General features: G+C 41.7%; 1 protein-coding gene across 6 annotated transcripts in view; it reads left to right on the top strand.

Moving 5' to 3' along the window:
• The window catches only part of PARP9 (poly(ADP-ribose) polymerase family member 9), an 87928-nt gene extending 69365 nt beyond the window's left edge, over positions 1–18563 (top strand). For 3 of the 6 annotated variants that reach the window (XM_033945239.1, XM_033945241.1, XM_033945240.1), the window contains exons 10-11: positions 9177–9351; positions 13999–18563. In XM_033945239.1, the coding sequence (XP_033801130.1) occupies positions 9177–9351; positions 13999–14303 (480 nt within the window). In that variant the 3' untranslated portion in view covers positions 14304–18563. The remainder of the gene's footprint in view (positions 1–9176; positions 9352–13998) is intronic. The other 3 variants (XM_033945238.1, XM_033945242.1, XM_033945237.1) reach the window with 1 other exon arrangement.
• Positions 18564–18666: the final 103 nt, after the last annotated feature.

Genomic DNA, 18666 nt, shown 5'->3' with positions numbered 1-18666 from the left:
TAGCTTGGGTGGCCCAGGGTTGGAGATGATGGATAGGTGTTAATCCCCCATGAGGGACCAAAATGTGCTATGGTGTTATGTAAGGTGGAAGCAGGTTTCCATATCTAGGTAGCCATTGAAGAACTCCATCAGAATTATGAGTCTGTATCAGCATTGGGATATCATTTCTTTGGAAGGGTGGGGGGGGGTAACTTATTTTTTAATTTTGCAATTTTCAAAATACATTCTACAAAATAGAATACATACGAATGGAATTCTACAAAATAAGAAACTAATATCAATATAATTATCATTAAACTTAAATTTCCAACAAGCCCACGTTTAGGGAGACTTTCATATGATAAACAAAGATAAAAAGGAAAAAATATGAAGATTTTTGTAGCACCATATAAGTAATTAAACTAGAAAGCATTAATTTCCTTCTATCATAACTGGTTTTGTTTCTAACTCCAAACAGTCATATCACTATTTTTGTTGAGATTCATGTGCTAACAAAAATTGTTCAAGCTACAAAGGGTGGGGGGTAACTTTTACAACTGCCTGCATGCTTTTCACTCTATGGGTCGTCAATCCATTTTCAAAGTTGACATAAGTGCATAGTTTCACTTTGAAAATTATCCTGGAAGTCTCCGCACACACAAAGAAACTGAGAAAAATGAAAACAGATAAAGACCTTGTGGTCCATCTATCTGCCTTTACACATATATTTGAAATATAACTGTCCAGCACTTGACTGGTCAATATTCATACTTAACCAACCATGGGTTAGCACATAAAAGACAGGATAGCTGTTTATAAAGTCCTATTTATGCACTAAATCTGGTCAGTTTAGGTCTGAATATCGGCCCCCAGAGTACCCCCGAAATAGCCGGCTTTAAGTTTGGCACCAAGCAGTTAAATGCCACTGAAAATGACCACTAGCCGCAACCAAGTGAATTAACTAGTCGGCAGCTTTTTCTGGCCAGTTAACTTGCTTTGAATATCAGCCAGTAAAAGTATTCATGTACGTGCAAATTCTACTCCTTGGACACACAACTTGTACAGGTGGGTAAATTTGCATGCATATAGGTTATACACAGATAACCTCACCCACATATTATATAGTTTTGTGAAATCTCATGTCTGATGGTAAAGCCTTGTTGTTTACCCATGGAGACAACTTTGAAGATTACTTTCCTTCTATCAGGTGCTGGTAGATGACTTCAAATTGAAAAATTAACTACCGGTAATCAGAAATGTAATTGTTCACTTCATTAGCATTGATGGGATAGCAATAAATTTCATCTGAAACTACATTGATCATTAATAGCGAGTATGTTGTGGTAGAGTACAATGAGTATGTTAGTAAGTTCACAGCATACCCTTAACAAAACTCCAAATGATAGACTCTTTATGCTTCTGTAGATTGGAATGATTACATGTCTACTTTATCTTTCAATGAATCCTTAAGTGAACAGAAGCTGACACAATATCTACACCAGGGGTGCCCACACTTTTTGGGCTTGCGAGATACTTTAAAAATTACCAAGTCACAATGATATACCAACAATAACATTTTTAAAAACATAAAGCACACTGTACGCAGAGAAATGTTAATTATCATTTATATTGGGGTTTTTTTTTCAAAGAGGTCAAGGCAGATGACTTTAAAATATGTAATGTCACCTCAGTAACTATACAAAAATAGACAAATATAGCCCCTCCCCTTTTACTAAACCACGATAGTGGTTTTTAGCACAGGGAGCTGTGCTGAATGCCCCGTGCTGCTCCTGACGCTCATAGGCTCCCTGCGCTTAAAACCACTATCACGGTTTAGTAAAAGGGGGGCCATAGTGCAAAATATAGACAGAAGATATAAATTTGGACACATTTTGATCACTAAATTTAAAATAAAGTCATTTTTCCTACCTTTGCTGTCTAGTGATTTCATGAGTCTCTGGTTGCACTTCCTTCTTCTGACTGTGCATCCAAAATTTCTTCCCTTCTTCCTGCCTCCTGCATGCTTCTTCTCCAGACCTCATTCCATTTCCCAACCAACATATCTTTCTGTCCCTTCGTGAGTCCAACTTTTCTTCCTCTCTCCCTGCCCCCTCCCCTTTCTTTCTCTCTCTCTTTCTCCCTGCCCCCCCTTTCTTTCTTTCTCTCTCTGCCCCCCTTTATATCTTTCTTTCTGTCTTTCTTTGTCTCTCCCTGTCCCCCTTTCTGTCTGTCTGTCTGTCTTTCTCTCTCCCCCCCCCCTACCAGCCACCACCACCGCCGATTTCTCCATGCTTCTCTAATGTCAGGCCAGGCGTGTATAAGCGCTGGACCCACAAGCCTTCCCCCAGACGTCAATTCTGACATCAGAGAGGAAGTTCCAGGCCAGCCAGGCAGTGATTGGCTGGCCCGGAACTTCCTCTCCAATGTCATAATTGACATTGGGGGGAAGGCTGGTGGGTCCGGCGCTTCTGCAGTCGCTGCTGGCCTGTTACGGCGTTGGGGAAGCAGGGAGAATGCAAAGGCAATGCGAGTACATCTGTTGTCAATATTGTGCACTGTTCAGGAAGAAATGCATTTGTTTCTATTCCTCTGGTGTTGTACTGTATACAGAGTCTGGCATTAGGGTTTTGTTTGTGTATATTAGTACTTTTAGTTTGTGGTCTTGTATTTGCATAGGGTTTATCTATGTTCTGCATGTATGATCAAGGCCAGGTGTTCTGGTACAAATGAACAAATGTTGAGAAGTGTTATTAGTGTCATGGCCCAAAGTAGGGTACATATTTGTTGGTTCTCCTTCACCCCTTTTGGACCCAAAACGGCTCATTTTATGGAAGCAGGGAGGAGAGAAGGGGCAGAGGTAGGATAGTATTTTGAACAGTACAGGGAGGACACACATTGCTTTCTCGTTTTTCTGGTGTCAAAACCATTCTGTACAGTGTGACACATTTACTATGCCATACCATACATCTTTCTTCTATACTGCAATTTTCAACTAGGATTCAGTGTGGTTCATAATAAGATTTGTTGTGATTTCTAATAGGATATGATGTGCTCTTTGATTTATGTACAGTTTTTTATATTTTCTTTTTAGTTCAATAGAAATAATTTGACATCATTTTCAAAAATTACTTGGCTTTGTGCCCCCCCCCACACCCCATCACCTGCTCACCACATTCCAGTTCAGCCCAAACCAACCATTGCTCAGAATACATCATGACTTAAAAGCTGCTTCCCTGGCTTAGAGTGTGGTGCAGTGGTTAAAGCTACCAAAGGCTGAGTGGAATGGTCCAGATCAGAATGATGTGCACTAATGAAAGTATCCTCCAATGCCTCTGATAATATAGGAATCTTTATTCATCCAATGACATAAAAATACATCCTTTGCAGCGGTTAAAGCTACAGCTTTAGCACCCTGAGGTTGTGGGTTCAAACCTACACTGCTCCTTGTGACACTGGGCAAGTCACTTAATCCCCTCCTTGCCCCAGGTACTTTAGAAAGATTATGAGCCCACCAGGATAGACAGGGAAAATGCTTGAGTACCTGAATAAATTCATGTAAAAGACTTAGGGGTACTGATAGACAGGACCCTAAAGCCGTCGGCTCAATGCGCAACAGCAGCAAAGAAAGCTAACAGGATGTTAGGCATGATAAAGAAGGGAATCACGAGTAGATCAAGGGAGGTCATAATGCCGCTTTATAGAGCAATGGTCAGACCACACTTGGAATACTGTGTCCAACACTGGTCTCCGTACCTGAAGAAGGATATAACACTGCTGGAGAAGGTGCAGAGGCGAGTGACGAAGCTAGTAGAAGGTATGGAGAACTTGAGCTACAAGGATCGCCTCAGAAAACTGGGATTATTCACCCTTGAGAAGAGAAGACTGAGAGGGGATCTGATAGAGACTTTTAAATTGCTAAAAGGAATCGACAAAATGGAGCAAGCTCACTCACCAGCAGGGGGAAAGGATAGAGAGCAAGAAATAGCTTTATTCACATTGGCGAATGTGACCCAGACTCGGACCAGAGGTCATGGCCTGAAGCTGAGAGGGGACACAGCCAGGACAAATGTCAGAAAGTTCTGCTTCACACAGCGAGTGGTGAACGCCTGGAACTCTCTCCCGAAAGAGATGGTGGAGGAAACTACCATTCTAGGATTTAAGGGAAAATTGGACGCACATCTTCTTGCAGGACACATTGAGGGATACGAGTGACTAATGTATGCGTCAGGGTACGCCTGGCTGAGCCTCCGCGTGTGCGGATCACCGGACTGGATGGACCCCAGGTCTGATCCGGTGCAGGCATTTCTTATGTTCTTATGTAAACTGTTCTGAGCTCCCCTGGGAGAGCAGTATAAAAAAATTGAAAAAATAAATAGAGAGAACATTGGCTTGTGCATAATATACAAAACATAGGCATCTCTCTTTTTTTGTTTTGTTTACTTATTCCATATACAACATTGAGTACTTAGAATCACAAAGTTTTTGTTTTGTTGAGCAATCTTTACAACAAATTCAATTTTTCCAGTATATGGTCTTCCACATTTAGCATTAGAGGACTTGCACTTTGGAATAATCTGTTCATCCGTTTACATCTTAAATCATCTTTTCAAAAATTTAAAGTGGAACTTAAGACTCTTTTTTACAAAGTCGTTAAGTGGGGAATTCATCAAGGGGCGCTAACCAATGTAGCATGTGCTAAATGCTAAGACATCAATTATATTCCTGTGGGCATCTTAGTGTTTAGCACACACTTAGGGCAGGATTCACTAAAGTCCCCAAATCTATCCTATTCGTATCCTATCCGTTTCTGAGTCATTGTAGCCGATCGATTCAGTACAGCTTGTCCATGCAAATGATCGTAAACACGCTGCTATTAGAGCTGAAACATCGATCAACGCACGTGGGCACTGTATCCTGGTTGGTTTAGAAGCTCATAACGCATGCACTAGCTATTTAGGAATTCACTTTGTAGAAATGGGGCATGGTTTAATCACAGATGTCATTAGCAGGCTTCAAATGCGCCTACCACAAAGCATTGTTGTCGTAAAAAAGGCAATAAATAAGGAAGTATTCTTACCAACCGTTCTTTTTTTCTGAAGTACTGTTGCTACTCGTATTCCAAAAGAAGCATATACTGTAGCCGACGAGCGCAGTCCATTTCTCTCAGGAAAAGTACTTTCAAGTTGCTAGAAGGCACAACAGCTGTTGAATGCACTGGGATTAGGTGCTGTTATATACAGCCTACAAATCCCAGGAGGCTGTGCGGCTCTATCTGCCGTAAAGCACGTAGCAACCACTAGCGACACCCTGACGTCACATGCACGCGACAATCCAGCTGGAAGGAAGGGGGAGGGATAGCTGGCCCATAAAAGTTTTATTTGACTTTTGGGGTTTTTTTTTTAGTTATTTGGAATTGATATTTGAAATGTACAATGCACAAGGAGAGCACAGGGTTAATCTGCGATTTTCTCGCAATGCGTATTACAAATATGAAATTCACTCCTGTGCTCGCTATGCGCATTCCAAAAAAGAAAAAAAAATTATTTCTAACGCTTATATACATGAAGGTTTACATATATTTAAAAGTTTTGATATATTTATGATTTTTGGAGGGGTAGATATATATTTTTGATGGGGTTCTTAACATGCATGCATCAGTTGCTAGGCAGAAATAGCCGGCAAGGATGTAAACGACTGGTCCTCAGCAGTCGTAACTTTTTGGAATGGAAAGGCCAGTCGGTTTGGAGGAAATGGTTTCATGAATTGACGCGTTAAGAAATTTACATGCATTTTTACTCATTTGCATGCGCTGATTGCATATGGTGCGGATGAGGTCTGGAGGGTGGTTAGTGAATCGAGCCGGGGTCGTAAATTGAGCGCAAACCGAGTGGTACACAATCGGTTTGCTTAGTGAATCTAGCCCTAAGGCCCAGATTCTCTAAAGATAGTGACTCAATCGCTGTTGGTCGATTTTCAAACAGCGATTGATTCACTATCAAGTTTCCATGTAAATGATTTGCACGGAGGTGAGCGATTGAGACATGTGCAGATCCCTGATAGTAGTGACAGGAGAAGCAGCCTAAGGCCTGCATTGCTGACAGTGGCCGGTGGAGGAGCAGGTGGGACTGAGCACCCCTCCTGCTCCTGACTTAAAGCTATGAGGTGGGGGACCTGGCGGCAGGAGGGAATGGGCATCCTTCCTGCCATATCAGTTTGGTGCAGGGGGAGGGAGCGATGGCAAGAGGGAATGGGCATCCCTCCTTCCATATTCACGCGGGGGAGGGGAAGCATGTGGTATTGTGGAAATTGTCGGGGGGGGGTGTCACGCGATTGTCGAAAGGTTGTTAGCAAGGGGGTGGGGGATAAAATTTTTCTTTTAAATGGGACAGTTATTTTGTGTATGTAATACACAGAAAATATCTGTGCCATTTAAAAAAAAAAAAGGCAGACTAATCAATAACACAGTTACCGACAGGTCTACAGCAGTTGGGTTTTAGGATCGTAAAAAGCGATGCAAAGTAGCCAAGCAAATGTTAGTGAATCAATCGCTTGGCTATTTTGCATGGGGTTTTACAAATTTGCATGGCCGGAACGGAAAATGGGCGATCGAGGGGAAAAACACACGGTGGGCTGTTTTGTGAATCAGGTTGGTTAGCAGCGATCGTCGCGAAGCCTAAATCGGTTAATGCCTCTTGATGAATTCCCCCTCAATGATTACAAAAATACAAATTTTGTTTAAACAATGATGTTGCTTCTCTATTATTGTGTTCAAAAAAATTTATTATTACAAGTCATTTGGAGTATTGAGACAAAGCAGCAGATTTCTGCGTCTCAATGGCCATGAATTTGGAATTGGAAGATGAGATGCACAGCTTCAGCATCTATGAGACAGACTGGGTTTTTTTATTACACAGATCTTTTTGGACCCCTGTTAGGTTACAACGGTTGGATAGTTCTAAATCTAATAGATGCTGGCACTGCCGTCTTGATGTAGGGACGTTGGATCATTTGCTTTATTATTGTCCCTTGATACTCAAATTCTGGAAATCTATTTGGGGTCAAATTATCATGGTTTTGGAAATTCCATTAACATTATCATATGATATAATTTTGTTTGGAACGATTTTACTGTCTAAGAAACCAGTTAGTGCAAATCAGAACAAACTACTCCTCATTATGACAGGAGTAGCCATGCAACTAATGATGAAAAATTGGAAAAGCTGGGATAACTTAAATTATAGCTTCTGGTCAGATTTATAAGTTTGAAAACATGAATTCTTTGCAGAGGGGACACCATAGCAAATTTAAAGAAATTTGGGGCCCATTAATAAAATATTGTAAGTTATAATATAAGTAGTAATATAATTATTATTAGTATTTCCCTTTGAGTCATGAAATATTGTTATTTATATCCAGTGGGGAGGGTGAAAACAGCTTTAGTTTATTTGTTAGAGAAAAGTGCAGTAGACTATATTACTTGATTGCTTATTACATTACATTATATTAATGACTTCTATTCCGCCCGTACCTTGCAGTTCTGGGCGGATTACAAAAGAAATAGCTGGACATTTCCAGGAGGATTACAAGAAGATTGGAGAATTACAATTTAGGGTTTAGGATGCAGAAAAGATGACTGGGCTATTCCAGTAGATTTACAATTTGGGGAGCTGAACAAATAGGAGATAGTGCAATTCCAGTAAATATACAATTTGGGAAGCAGTAGATATGCTTGAGGCTTTGAAGAAAGAGAATAACTGGAGATGAGGAGAGGTTGGGGGGGGGGGAATACACAGAGGGTAAAACCAGGGTTAGAGTTAAGACATCTGGATAGATTTTTTTGAATAGCAAGGTTTTGATTTCTTTTTGAAAAGATTTGAGGTCGCTCGTTGATATCAGCAGGTTAGAGATGGTATGGTCAAGTTTCGCTGCTTGCGTCGCTAGTAGGCTGTCAAACATCTTCTTGCACTGAGTGCCTTTGAGTGGGGGGCAGGCAGGGCCGGATTTTCCTGTAGGCTAACTAGGCTTCAGACTAGGGCCTCAAGATCAAGAGGGGCCTACATTCAAATTGTTAGCAAAATTAAAATTACACTATTATAAAAACAGTGAACACTAAAACACTGAACCGAAAATAAGGAGAAATTATACGCTTCGGGATCGGAACCGGCTCCGGCCGCAACGGGGCGCCGACTCGGCTTCTCCCTTTCTTTTTCTTGCCCTGGGAGGAGGATCGGGGAGGGAAAGACGTCAGTCCGGAAACAGCTGGGCAAAGCCCAGCCCCGCGGGGAGAGAGGCTAAACATGGAACCGTCAGGACAGGGCGGCCCAGACTGGCATTGGGGGGGGGGGTTTCAGTGGAAGGGGGATGGGAGGCAGGCGGGCATCAGAGGGGCAGTGAGGTGAGAAAGGATGCACTGGGGGCACTATGGACATAGGAAGGGGCAATGTTGTGTGTTATGTTTGATTAGTTATTGTTACAAGTACTATATATGGTGCTGAGAATAAATGTCCAAATAGGTGTTCTCGACTTTTTTTTTATTTATTATGCATGTCACATTTTTTATAAAGGTTAGTATCAATAATAACATGTTTCATTTAACATATTGATATATATCACAGTAATTATGTATTTTATTATCTCTCATGTAATTTACAAACTTAAAAATGGGAGGTGAAAATGCCTAGGGCCTCTTTTCATCTAAATCCGGCCCTGGGGTTAGGTAAATGGGGTCTGGGTTCTTCTTTGATTAGTAGTGAGGTTTTGGTTCAGGCGGTTGTTTAGGTAAATGGGGGCTGTGCCGTTTATTGCTTTGAATAATAGACAGTATAATTTGAATTGAATTCGTGCTTGTATTGGTAACCAGTGTGAGTCTATGTAGGCTGTGGTGATGTGGTCAAATTTACTAAGCGAGTAGTAAATTTGACCACATCACCACAGCCTACATAGACTCACACTGGTTACCAATACAAGCACGAATTCAATTCAAATTATACTGTCTATTATTCAAAGCAATAAACGGCACTTTGTATTTAATGTTAAAAATTAATAAATAATTTTTTAAAAAATAAAAAAATGTATTATTGTAAACTGCAAAGATGTACCGATATGTGGTATATCAAGTATGAAGTAAACTTGAAACCTAAATAGAAGTATGACTTATACTTCATCTTTCGTGAATCTGTTGCTTATTTGCATTTTAGATGGAAAAAGTATGTAATCCCATTCTAACGGTTATCTACCAAGCAAGAAAAGATGATGTGCAGAGAAAACAGGGGAATCGGAATGTATTGCGCAAATTGTACCACGAGGTGCCTATTCAATTCTGTGATTTTGTATGCAGAGTTGGCTTTCAGAGAGTATATGCACAACCACAAGGTAGGTAACATAGCAGCATTGCTTTGGATTTCACGAACATGTAATGCGAGGGGGGGTGCTGAAAAGTTCTCAGCCCAACCAAGAAGAGAATGACGTGGAATATGGTTCAATCGATGGTCTGAAACAATGTCAAAACATAGAATTTTGTTTCCGCAAATTGGCACATAATGAAATGAGATAACACCCTTTTCGGCTACAGTGGCAAAGTAACGCTCAGAATTTAGGAAGCTGGTTGATTGGGCTGAGAACTTTTCAGCACCCCCTCATGTGTAATAAAAGTGAGCCAAGTTAGGACAATCAAGCCACTGTGACATCACTGATGAGGTTGGCTCTTATTGGTGGAATAAGGCATTATGACATCACAATCGCAGCTCTGGTTACCTCATAGAATGATACGCATATAAATCATCTTTCCTAATACCAAAGCAAAATTTTTAGCTTGTCCTGTAATTTAAATTTTGTTCACTAAGGGGAAGCATACAAGGGAAGCAGTATGAGGAGAGACGAGCCCGGAATATGAGGAAAGGAGGGACAGGGGAATTATGATTCAGCCGTTCAAATACTTGAAAGGTATTAACGTAGAACAAAATCTAAGAACATAAGAAGTGCCTCTGCTGGGTCAAACCAGGGGTCCATTGTGCCCAGCAGTCCGCTCGCACAGCGGCCCAACAGGTCCAGGATCTGTGTAGTAGTCCTCTAGATATCCCCATTTCCTTCAGAAAATTGTTCAATCCCTTCTTAAACCCTCTAGAAGTGCATTCCAGGTGTCCACCACCCGTTGGGTGAAGTAAAACTTCCTAGCATTGGTTTTGAATCTGTCCCCTTTCAACTTTTCCGAATGTCCTCTCGTTCTTGTAGTTTTCAAAAGTTTGACGAATCTGCCCCTCTCTACTCTCTCTATGCCCTTCATGATCTTGTAAGTCTCTATCATATCCCCTCTAATTCTCCTCTTCTCCAGGGAAAAGAGCCCCAGTTTTTTCAGTCTCTCAGTGTATGAAAGGTTCTCCATACCCTTTATCAAGCGTGTCGCTCTCCTCTGAACCCTCTCGAGTATCGCCATATCCTTCTTAAGTTACGGCGACCATTATTGGACGCAGTACTCCAGATGCAGATGCACCATCGCCCGATACAATGGCAGGATAACTTCTTTCGTTCTGGTTGTAATACCCTTCTTGATTATACCTAGCATTCTATTCGTTCTCTTAGCGGCCGCTGCGCACTGTGCCATTGGCTTCCACAATTACCCCCCAGCCTCTTTCTTGGGTACGCTCACTCAATAACATCCCTCCCATCGTACCTCGGGTTTCTGCTTCCTACATGCAATACTTTACATTTCTCTACATTGAACTTCATCTGCCATTTCGTCGCCCACTCCCCTAGTTTGTTCATGTCTCTTTGTAATTCTTCGCAGTCCTCTTTAATCCGAACATTTATAAATATATTGAATAGCAGCGGTCTGAGCACCGACCCCTGCGGAACACCACTCATGACCTTCCTCCAGTCCGAGTAGTAGCCCTTTACTCCTACCCTCTGCTTCCTACCCCCAACCAATTCCTGATCCATTTATGTACATCTCCTTTCATCCCATGGTTCTTCAGTTTCCGAAGTAGGCGTTCATGGGGTACCTTGTCAAAGGCTTTTTGGAAATCTAAATATACGATGTCTATGGGGTCCCCTTTGTCCATCTGGTAAAATCAGAGGGCATAATTTGAGGTTGAGGGGGGTAGTAGACTCAAGAATAATGTTAAGAAATTCTTCTTTATGGAGAAGGTGATTGATGCGTGGAATGTGCTCCCGAGGGAGGTGGTGGAGAGGTGCCTGATGGTCCGGTAGGGGGGTGGGGTTACCTTGGCAGGAACGTGGCTCTTTCACTCTTGCTTCCTCACAGATGCTTTCTAAAATAACTGCTGTGACCTCTCACAGCAACTTGCGGTACTATAGGAAATGCCATGAGCAGTCGCGAAAGGTCGTAGTAGCCATTTTAGAAGGCAGCCGCACAATATCTGTTCCCGTCAAAAACAATCAAACAAGTAATGCCGTGGGCCCCCCGTTGACTGCTACCAGATGTCCCTGATGACAATTGCTGGCCCCCTAATAATGACAGCCACCCTCCCAATGATGGCAACGGCCCCCACAAAATAAGACAGGAGGGATGCCCACTTCCTACTGCCTCGTAACCCTAGTGCATCTAGGCCATTAGGACCACCCCATGCAAATGAGGTCATTAATATTAAAAATAGTCCACCGATCAAAGCACTAAATTTAGCGATGACCTCGAATGACTCTACAAAAGTGCAGACCTGTCTGTAATTGTGTTACTCTAAATAAACACAGAATAGGTGAAAATCCACTACTAATTATGTACAACATTTTCACATGGACAGTGCAAACTAAGGCAGTGACAAAATGGCACAGGCAAGAGACCCTAAACATAAGGGAGGAAAAAGCCTCAGACACAAACTCTCCCACCCCACAATGGTGGGAATCCCTGTGTTATACTTATAAAATGGAACATTGCATGGCCTTACAACAGGAATGTTTTAAAAATTTTATGGATGTTTGGGAGCCATTGGCTAAATACTGTAAAGAGGAATTATTGATTTTATTTTATAGACAAGTAAACATACACATCTGGGGGGGGGTTAAGGGAAGGGAATAGAATTGGAATTGATTCAAGGATTTTATGAATAATTTCATGAAGGTTTTATTATATTAGTTTATTAGCTGGGAGGGTGGGGGAAATTTCATTATGCAGTAGTATTTGTAAGTTTTGTTGCGCTTATTATGTAATGTGCAAATATGTGAATCATTTATTGCGCATTTGTAGTTTGAAAAATCAATTAAGAATTAAAAAAAACAAAAGAAAATTGTGAGGGATCTGCACCTGCAGCCTGAATAAAAAAGCTGGCAGCAAATGCAAGAACTTGATATGATGAAAGGCAGAGCTAGATGAGGGGGAGGAGCACTGACTGAATAAGCATCAGACTCTCCCTTCCTCCCCCTCAGAGTCCAGTCCAGACTCTTTTAGCTGCTTCCAGACAATCTTTTCTACAGCACCGCTGTAAGAAGTGGCAGAGATGGTTTTCTTTGTTCTAGGCTCTTTATCTTATTAAGCCTTTATCCAAGTTCATCTGTTAGTTTTTTCCTACCACTCTCCCACTCAGCTCCTCGCCTCACTTCAGTCAGAGTTTGCCCTAGGGTTGTGAGTATTTCCATGTTCAGGTCAACAAGTTTTGTAATAGGTCGTTTCGACCTCCACCGATCTCCAGTGGGTTGGGATCTTCAACTTGTTCTCACCAAACAGTTGGACCCTTAATTGAACCACTGTTCTCTGTACATCTTAAATTTCTCTCTTAAATTTCAGGGCCCCTCCTTTATTCTGGACAACAGTGTTCACAGAATAGTATATATTTCATTGTTGTGCTTCTACCTTTCTCTCTAAAGCCTCATTCTCGCCCTGGAGGAGTGGCTCTTCATACCTTGGACTGCAAAAGAACTTTGACTTTTCTCTTACAAGGAACTCAGTCATGCAGTCTCTTGGTCTCTATCTCTTCCCTCCACTCTGCCCCAGCATAGCACCAGAAGAGAGAGAGTGTGTGTCTGTCTTAAAGTGATGAGTGCATGTGTATGCACATCTTTCTCTTTTTGAAGAATGTTTGCATATATGCGACTGAAGAGCAACATACTGTATATGTTAGAGGCTGACTGAATTTTAATTTTGGATTCGGCACTGAAACCAAACCGAAATCTGTGTTTGGACTTAGAAACATAGAAGATGACGGCAGTCTTCCCACTCTTATGACCCACCCCTTTGATTTTACAGACCCACCCCCTTTACATCTTTAGAGATCCTACGTGAAAATCCCATTTACTTTTAAACTCTGACACGCTGTTGGCCTCAATCACCTGCATTGGGAGTTCGTTCCAGCGATCGACCACCCATTCTGTGAAGAAATACTTTCTGGAATCACTATGAAATTTCTCTCCCCTGATTTTTAGCAGATGCCCTCTGGTGGACGAGGGTCCTATAAGACAGAAGATATCCTCTTCCACCTTGATCTTCCCTGTGATATATTTAAACGTTTCAATTATGTCTCCTCTCTCTCTTCGTTCCTCGAGTGAGTACAGCTGCAATTTATTCATCCTTACTTCATACGGGAGATCCTTGAGCCCTGAGACCATCCTGGTGGCCATTCGCTGAACCGACTCAATTCTCAGCACATCTTTCCGGTAATGTGGTCTCCAGAATTGAAATTGGCTGAAAATGCCTGTGCTTTTTTGGATGAAATCTAAAATTCACTCTCCCTCACAATTATGTCCTCCCTGAGCTTACTAGTGGTGGTTTTGAGGAGGAACCATTTTGTGGTTTTGAGGAGGAATCCATTTTGTGATTGGAACCAGAATGCACAGGAGAGAAATACTGAACATTTCTTTTAAGGCAATTAACAATAGGCACTTATAATAACTGCTCTTTTATGAATAAATTACATGGCCAAAGGTGGACATCTTGATAAATTTGTAGAGTAGTAACAGACTTCATGATGCGTTGACTATATATAGGTTTATAAGAATAGATCAAAAACAGTGGGCATAAAAGAATAATCCAAATGATGTACTGGTTTCATTATTTCTTTTTTTCCCTTATAGAACAAAATTATGGAGCTGGTCTCTACTTTTATAACAAGCTGAAAATGATCACATGTGCCAGAAAGAAGCCACTGTGGGAAGATAATCTGATTTGCATCCTTCAGGCTGAGGTTGTAGTTGGCCAGTACACCGTGGGCAAGCAGTCATATGTTGTGCCCCCCATCAACGGCTCCGACTTCTTGGATTTGTATGACAGTGTTGTAGATAGTAGTATGAATCCGGAAACATTTGTCATTTTCAATAGTAGTCAGGCTAATCCGCAGTATTTGTTTACTTGCAAACAGAAATGGGGAAGTTCAGTTTAGGATTCTGTATAAAAGGATGTGGCAGTTAATCAAGAATAAATATCTGTTATAGATATCTTAATGGGGGAACTCTTTATTCTTTTCAAGTGAGTAATATTTGTGAGTATAGAAAATATATTTTTTTCTAAAATAGTTCAGTTTGTAGGCAGTTAATCAAGAGTAAATATCTGTAATAGATAGCTTAATGGGGAACTCTTTATTCTTTCAAGTGAATAACATTTGTCACTACAGAAAATATATATTTTTCTAAAATAGTCCAGCTTGTTTCTTGTGTAGACGAAAGGCTCTGTGTGTCAGTTAGTTTTCTTGGGTTAAAAATGGAATATTTAACAGTAATCCTGATTGGGGTGATTAATACTTTAACATCTGTATTCAAGGTTCAAGCTGCTTTAATAGGGACACATAAAGGGGATTTTCAAAAGGATGTCAAACATAGAAACATAGAAAGATGACGGCAGATAAGGGCTACAGCCCATCAAGTCAGAACATCCCAAGTGGACACCTATCTTGCATGTATTTTGAACAGGAAATTTGTTAAGATTTCCTGTTCAAAAATACATGAGATGAACTGCACGAGCAGCCAAATTATGAACAGAGGACAACAAGGGGCCTAGATATCTTTATCCTAGGAAAACACGCAGCATATTCTCACATATGGGTGACGTCATCTACCGAACCCGTTACGGACAGTATGAAAAGTGAACTGTCGCATTAAGGGCTCCTTTTATTAAGCTGTGATAAGCGTTTTTAGCGCACGCTGAATTACCCCGTGTGCTAGACCTTAACGCCAGCATTGAGCTGGTGTTAGTTCTAGCCACGTAGCGCAGGTTTAGCGCACGCTAAAATCCTGTGCGCGCTAAAAACGCTATCGCAGCTTAGTAAAAGGAGCCCTAAGTTTTAAGAAACTTTGTGACCGCCCACGCTGCGTAAGCACGGGTGCCTTCCTGCCTGGATTGCGGTACCTCAGTTCTGCTTTTAAACTGGGGCAGTTGCTGAAAATTTTGAGTCCCGTGGAGCGGTGAATGGCCTTGTCCCTGTAATTTAATGAGGGAACGTGCACAAAATACTTAGCACCCCTCGTGATCGTGCGGCCCCTTCCCGCGTTCCTCCCGATTGTCGTAGTACAGGCATCTCCCTCCCTTCCTCTCACTTTCTCTGGCAATTTTCATTTTTCTGTCTCCGAGCAGCACTAGCCTTTAAACAAGTCACACCTGGCTACCTGAAATTTCTCCCCACTATGATCGGGCGGGAGGGAGAAGGCTGCTGGACCGCACAAAGGGTGCTGAAGGGAAGTGGAGAGAGGGGGATCAAGCTCGCGGGGACGGGGTAGAGATGGGGGACATATTTTTTTCTCATGTCATTCTCTACTGCAAACCAAGGGACCCAGATTTAAATCACACTAACTCTTTTATTTTGTGATTGTGAGCCCTTCAGGAACAGAAAAATACTTATCATACTTGAATGTAAATCACTTCAATAGCCTTCAGGCTTGCTTATTTAGGTACAGTATTTTTTTTGTTGGCTTATTTATTTAGGTACAGTAAGTATTTTTTTGTTTCTGGAAGCCAATAGCCTACCCCTCAGACTTGCTTCTTGCGTTAAGAATGTCCATAATACATGACGCTGCCATGGAGCCTGGTATACCCTTTCTGCATCACTTTTAGGAGAGAGGGAGAGGGACAGCAACCACTGGGGAATTAAGGTGTTGTGCCTTAATTCCTCTGTTGGACAGCTGCTTCATCAGAGTGCCTTTTTGTATCCTGGAGGCTCCTGAAACAGGTCTAAATAAGGACATTCCTCTTTTTAGACTTATTCGTTTTTTCCTGTTTGGTAATTGTAACATAGTAACATAGTAGATGACGGCAGATACAGACCCGAATGGTCCATTCAGCCCAATCTGATTCAATTTAAATTTTTTTTTTAATTGCTGTTGGATGTCTTAATTTGGGCCCTTTCTATTCCCGGTCACAACACTTCCCCTTGCTATTTGGTTGTACGGCATTGTCGGACATCCATATCCTGCCTTTGCAAAATTCAAGCACATGGATGTCCATTTCAGCATTTTGAGACGCCCATGTACTTTGACAATAAATACCATAGGGTGTTAATATTTTGCTGTAGTTCAATCCATATTATCTCCTCTTGCAAGAAAATAGTGAGGTCCCCTTTGACCTATCATTTACCCTAAAGAAAATTGCATCTTGTTACCAATATGACTATGCTTGATCTAAATTTCAGTTGCATGACTGGATAGGAAATTCTGCTACCTTGCCCCCCCCCATTCAAGAATTCAAGATATTTAAGAGAGCTTGTTTAGTTGGAAAGCCCATTAAATGTAATTGCCATATGAACAGGTTTACTCTAAAGAAATATGGTGAAGTCAAGGGCAAGCTGCAGGAGTTGTGCCTTATTAGTTTAGATATAGTAGCCTAAAATAGTTCTGGTTCTGTTTGTCAGAACTCTTTAGTCCCAGGATGCTCCTTGTGGCAGGACAAAGAAGTTTTGATCACTGTTTCCTCTAAACTGAGTGGGAGTCCTCCACCTATAGTCCTGCCAGTGGGGGGTGCAGATTCACGATCACATTTTCAACAGTGAGGGACAGACAAGCTCTGCAGGATTCCAGGGAACCTGCTTGTCCTTAGCAATTGAAAACATAATATTGCAACACCATCCCTCATTGGTACATTAGATAGATTGTGAGCCCACCGGTACAGACAGGGAAAAATGCTTAAGTACCTGAATAAACTCATGTAAACCATTCTGATCTTTCCTGGGAGATCGGTATAGAAAATTGAATAAACAAATACATAAAACTAATGCAGTTGGAGGACTCCTGCTTGACTTCTTAGAGGGAACGGTGGTTCTGATTCTTAACTAGGTGGAAAGAAAGGCAGAATTGTTCTCTTCACTCAGTACTTAGGCACACTACAATCTCGCATAGGGGAACAATGATCAGGTCCAGACACTAGAATCAAGGAAAATAAATAAAACTAACTTCAGGCGATAGTCAGAGATTGACACACTATGAGGCCCTTCTACTAAAGGGTATTAAGACCTAGTACGCAGCTAGCGCTTGAGAAAAGGCTTACTGCAAAACACATTGATGTATCCCTGTTTTCACACACTAATCACACATTGACTGTTAACATGGCATGGCCCCTGCTTGAATTTTTTGCAGGTCTCTTGTGCTAGTGCAAACTTTAGCATGGGACCTGCAATGTAAACCCCCCCCCAAAAACCAAAACAATCTCAATTAAGGAGCATGATTAATCTGGACTTACCCTATGAGGAAAGTTCCATGTTAGAATATGTTGAGCCCAAATGTCAGCACTTTTTAATAAAATGTCCCCTGTGTGTTGTACAGGAAGTCTCCAGTTTGAGAACACCTGACTTCCTGTCCAAATGCACACCTGTTCCTCCCTTCTGTGTCCCAATGTGCCCCTCATCGTCCTCATTTGCCTCCCACGAGTGATACCTTTTCTGGCTGGCTCCCTCCTCCCTGCTGTACTTCTCTTTTCAAAGCCATGGGTCCTTCCTGCAGCTGACCGAGAAGCCTTCCCTCGCTGCTGGGAAGACTTCCGGGTCAGTTGCAGGACCTGCGGTTGTGGCTTTGAGCAGAGAAGTATGGCAGGGAGAAGGGAGCTGGCCACAGGAGATAACACCCGCGGGAGGGAGGCAAGTGAGGAGGAGGAGGAGGGGCACATTGGGACATGGAAGGGAGGAAGAGGGATGCGTTGCAGCACAGAAAGAAAGGAGGGAGGGGGCTTGAACTTAGGACATAGGATAGAAGAATGGAGGGAGGGAAAGAGATGCTGAGGTGGGAGAGGGAATAAAAAAGGAGAATTTTGGGGCATGGGAGTCTGAGTGAGAGGGAAAGAGATGGTGCACATGGGGAAATGAAGAAAGAGAATTGTTGGGCATAGGGAGGAAGAGAAAAATATTGGACATGGTGGGAGGTACAGATGCATGGGGAAGAGAGAGATGAAAGGGAGAAATGTTAGATGTTGTGGTAGAGGTGGAACAGTGAGATGGATGAAGAATGAAAGTAAGTGTGGACCTCCTATCTTTTTAAACTATGTACTTTATTTGAGGACTGTTTCTTTAATGTTTTTATAGACTGTGTACTGTTCAGGATCCGAGTTACATACAAATTGAACTTAAGAATGGTTTAAAAAAATGTAACCCGTTCTTAACCAGGGGACTGCCTGTATTTTAATTTGTATGTTGTCAATAAAAAACTAAGGATATTAAAGCATGTAAGGATTGTTCTCCTGCAGCCTGATATGTACTTTTTTGAAATGTTTGTTTTTGATAGTTTATTTTAATGGAATGGAGTTTATTGCATTAGAAAACATGGTATGAT

The sequence above is a fragment of the Geotrypetes seraphini genome, chromosome 5, assembly GCF_902459505.1.
Source record: "Geotrypetes seraphini chromosome 5, aGeoSer1.1, whole genome shotgun sequence".
NCBI classification, from domain to species: Eukaryota; Metazoa; Chordata; class Amphibia; order Gymnophiona; family Dermophiidae; genus Geotrypetes; species Geotrypetes seraphini.
This window is presented reverse-complemented; position numbering and strand designations above follow the sequence as displayed.